This window comes from Tachysurus vachellii, chromosome 26 (assembly GCF_030014155.1).
Source record: "Tachysurus vachellii isolate PV-2020 chromosome 26, HZAU_Pvac_v1, whole genome shotgun sequence".
NCBI classification, from domain to species: Eukaryota; Metazoa; Chordata; class Actinopteri; order Siluriformes; family Bagridae; genus Tachysurus; species Tachysurus vachellii.
Genome location: NC_083485.1, coordinates 4,266,758 through 4,271,148, shown reverse-complemented (window position 1 = coordinate 4,271,148; position 4,391 = coordinate 4,266,758). Strand labels below are relative to the sequence as shown.

Below are 4,391 nucleotides of genomic sequence, written 5' to 3'. Positions count from 1 at the left end.
AACTCTTGATTCCTAAGCATCAGTCAGAGCAGCTATAGACTCGTTGTTTATGTCCTCTGGCTGTCGTAGTTAAAAAATCTAAATGCTTCCATGGTTACTAAAATATGAACCAGAGGCTTGGCTCGACTTCTGAAAAGTTTCAGAATGTTTTTGTTTTTATTGACATCGCAAGGTGCAAGTGTAGCTCTGGGAAAGAAACCTCATTAGAGAGCTGAAAATTGGGCCTTTCAGACATCAGTTTTCTCTCGGAAAGAAAACAAATCACGCTAACAAAAAAGGGAATAAGATCAACTGTTGGTTTTGTGATGTTTATTAAAAAATATAGTATGTACAGTTCAAGGGGAAAAAAAAAAAACATTCTAGAAATACAACAAAACAAGCACACAGTATGCAGCAGGTTCTCCAGAAAGGTCTGTGTGTTTTTGGGTGTTTGAAGTTTTCTCTTCTGGGATTCAGGACCATGGTGCTTTCCTGAGAAGCTTCTTCAGGAGTCACCTCTTGCCCATGACAAAGCTGGGCTCCTCAGCATCGTCGTCACGGTCATTCTTTTCCTCTTCATCCTCGTCCTCTTTCTCGCTCTCCGAGGATTCCTCCTCCTCCTCTTTATCAGGCTCTGAGGAGACATATTGGTCAGGTTATGATCAGTCTGTGGAGGTTTAAAAGTATAAAATATGAGATCGTGTAAAAATAGCTGGTCATACCTGCTTGGTTCTTGCTCTCCTGTTTGGCTTTCTTGGCCATCATCTTTTTCTGTTTGATCTTCTCCCTAAACAAGAAAAGCAGGAAAGCATCTTTAAAAAAAAAAACATTACTTTTTGATATTCGCTAATCCATTATTACTACCAGTTTTTAAAAAATAAATCCTGTATTGTGCTTTTAAACTATTCATATATCGGCTCACTTTCCCTTTTTTCTGCTTTTTGTACGTTATAGTCCCTTTTTTTTGTATATTTTTATCCATTAACCATCAGAACCTGGCAGAGCAAACTAGGATTTCGGCGTTAAAAAAAATTATAAAATAAATAAATAAATGACATAATAATAAAAACAATAACAATAATAATAATCATCAACAACAGTCATTGAATTGTTATTAATAATAATAATAATAATAATAATAATAATAATCTCATTAACACTAATAGTTTTTTTTTCACCCCTTAAGTTAAAACGATAAACAACGCACCTCTTCTTCCTGCGTTTGGCTGTCCTCTCCTCAGCAGCATGCTGGTTCTCCTTCACTTTCTCCAGATATTCTTCATCCATCTTTTGCTGAGGTGAAAGAATAATATATCTGTTACATTCCCAGGCAGTAAACACTCCCAAAACAAAGGTTTTGTGTGATCCCAGAGGTAACGACGTCTTTACTAGAAATGTTATAAGAATGGGTGATGTTTCACGTGTGCAGTTCTCCTCACGAAGCCGATACCTTCTCAGACATCCGGTCCAGAAAGTCTTGTCTCTGATACTCTCGCCGCCTCAAGTGTCTGTAGACGTGGAATTCACCGCTGCCCGCTCCGGCACTGGAGCCTGTAGTGTTAACGGATAACGTCACGATTATCGATCGGCCTTGAAACCGATAACGTGCCGATAGAACCCTGAAGTAGTTTTCTTTAAGTACGTACTTTAATTTTTTTTTAAATAGAATTGTGTACAAATCTTATGAGAAACATATTTACTGCAGGGCTCTCAAGTGTCACGCATTGAGCGTGACAGTCACTCATGTCGGTCTTTTCTCACGCTCTCCCGCCACACACCGTATTTCTCACGCAGAAAAACATTTTGACTATTTATCATGTATTTAATAAGCCGCAGCGCCCAAAATGTATCAGTCCGCACCGCTGTCTCTATGGTCCCGGGCAGGAATCAAGCGCGTCTCCCCTGGAGCTCTTAGTCGAGCCTGACACTTATCAGCCAATCAAAAAAAAGAGGCTACACAATATCCAATCAGAAAATAGCACAATTGTATCTGGGTAAGATTTAACGCAACAACCAATGGAAAAAAGAGCAAATCCTGGATTTGTTCATCCTCGTTCACCCACAGAGAAAACCACTGGAGCTGCGAGCATCACTTTGAGCACAGAGTAAGTCATTTAAAATATGTCACTCTTGCCTGTCTTCAAAACTTGAGAGCCCTGTTACTGTAATGTTACTATTATTTTCTTTATTATTCGATCGATATCGTGATACCGATATCTTCGGTTATATCGTTCAGGGATAAATCAGTCAGCCAATCACTGAACAGCGCGCGTGGACCTACCCATGACGTCACGCACGAACTCCGGGGCCGCGCGCGGAGTCCATTCTTTCGGTCTTTCCGGTATCGTAGCCGGTTTATCCTGTGAAACATCATCACACCTTGTTGTGTCAGTGCGTTTCTAATGTCGGTTGCCTCCCAAACCGCTAACTAACTTTGATGTTTATGTCCTGAGCTAATCAGCTAGCATGTGGCTAATCAGGTGAGGATTAAAACTCACCGGGTTGCGCATTAACTTCTCCAGTTTGAGCCGCTGCTCCTCTGCAGGCGTTTTAGCAATGATTAAAGGCTGTGAGTCCTTCTTTGGAGGTTTCCCCGGTTTAGAGTCTTTCTCAGACGCCGCCATGTTTACCGTTTGTCCGTCTTCTTCGGCTTACTAAAATAAATCCGAGAAACGAGATGAGCACAGTGTCACCTAGCGGACAAGTTGAGCGCTGCACTTCACATATCTACTCAAAAAAAAAAAAACACCTCACGTCTAAATCCACAAATATATATATATTTATGGATATATCTCCAGTTCCCTTATAAATACCCGTCCTTTCTGGCTGTGAATGAATAATTTCTTATACTTTATTATTAAGCTTCATTTCCCACTGTTTCTGTTGTGGAGTTATGGCAAAGTGAACCTCAAGTGACCAAAGTTGGTGATAACACTATTAATGTTAATAGTGTTAATGTGGTTTACAAACAAAAGAACAAACAAAAAAGTTTTTTTTTTTGTTTTGTTTTTTAAGGTGTATCAAAAAAATTTATTCTGCATTTCACTTTTCATGAATACGTTCAGTCATGTTCGCATAAGTTGACTAGCATAAGTTGACTAGCATAAGTTGACTAGCTCCACAATAAAATTATGGGATTATGGGATGTGATAGCCTGGTGTTTAAAGGTGTTGGACTACTGATCCGAAGGTCATGAGTTCAAATCCCAAATCCACCAAGATGCCACTGCTGGTCCCCAGAGCAAGGCCCTTAACCCTCAATTGCTCAGTTGTATAAATTGAAATAAAATTGTAAGTCACTCTGGAAAAGGGTGTTTGCTAAATGCCAGAAATGAAAATTAGCTAGCTAGTTTTAGCAAAGTGCTGTAAGAAATAAAACACTTCAACTTGTGCTGCTATAATAGGGGAAAAAACCTTCAGCTTGTGTCGGGTCACGTCACACAACGTTCGTTTTTTTTTTTTAGCTATGCTCTTCTTCATGTCTACAAATGTTATTCAATTAACACCATATTTATCAGAAGATAAAATAGACCTGCACATAATATATTTGTGTTAGACTAGAGTACTTATTGCTGCTTGGCCCAGGTGTGTATGATCGTTGTTATTTTTGCTTCAGGTGTATGAACTATATAAGATATAAGCTGTCCACTAGATGAAGAGCAGCGTAACATAGATGATATCTATGCACTTCTGTACGTGGCTCTGGATAAAGGTGTCTGCCAAATGCTGTAAATGTAAATGTAAATATCGTCACACAATTGACGCTAAACGTAGTCAAACATTGCTTGTAGTTGCTACTATGTGAGCTCCCTGATCGATTGTCTTCCCTTAGGTGGAGTCAGTATCTCTCTGACTATACTCTATACACGTTTTCTCGAGGACTCTGCATTCATCACCTGGGAAACACACACATACACTCACACACACACACACACACACACACACACACCTCACCCACACTTTCCCATATGATTGCTTATTATGCTTACATTCCACTCGCATGCTGTAAGCATTTCATTGTGTATGCAGCAAACAGACACTGTTGCCCCAGGTGACATTAGATTTTTTTTTTTTCCTTTTTGTTTTCTTTCTGTCTTTTTTCTTCTTCTGTGCACCGCCTAGGAAAAGGAATGCTACGCCTAAGTGAAAAGCATTGAAATGCCTGTCACACAGAGTCAACTATTAACGTGAGAAAGGAGCACCGTCGCTTCGTCACACACACATACACCACCGTGAAACATAATGCTGTTTAAGGGAGCTGTGGTCCCTCAGCCCCTGAATTAATGAAACAGACCTGTGCTGCAGAGATCTCTCTCTCTCTCTCACACACACACACACACACACACACACACACACACACACACACACACACACACACCTCCTGCATGTGCAAATCCCATCACAGCAAAACAA

At 40.0% G+C, this 4,391-nt stretch overlaps 1 protein-coding gene across 1 annotated transcript; it reads right to left on the bottom strand.

The window, feature by feature from the left end:
• Positions 1 to 282: 282 nt before the first annotated feature.
• On the bottom strand, positions 283 to 2,633 carry prkrip1 (PRKR interacting protein 1). Its single transcript, XM_060862900.1, has 6 exons — positions 2,478 to 2,633; positions 2,261 to 2,339; positions 1,430 to 1,530; positions 1,187 to 1,272; positions 702 to 766; positions 283 to 613 (listed from the first exon to the last, which is right to left on the bottom strand). The coding sequence occupies exons 1-6, from the start codon at positions 2,601 to 2,603 to the stop codon at positions 492 to 494; spliced, it is 579 nt and encodes a 192-aa protein (XP_060718883.1). The 5' UTR covers positions 2,604 to 2,633; the 3' UTR covers positions 283 to 491.
• Positions 2,634 to 4,391: the final 1,758 nt, after the last annotated feature.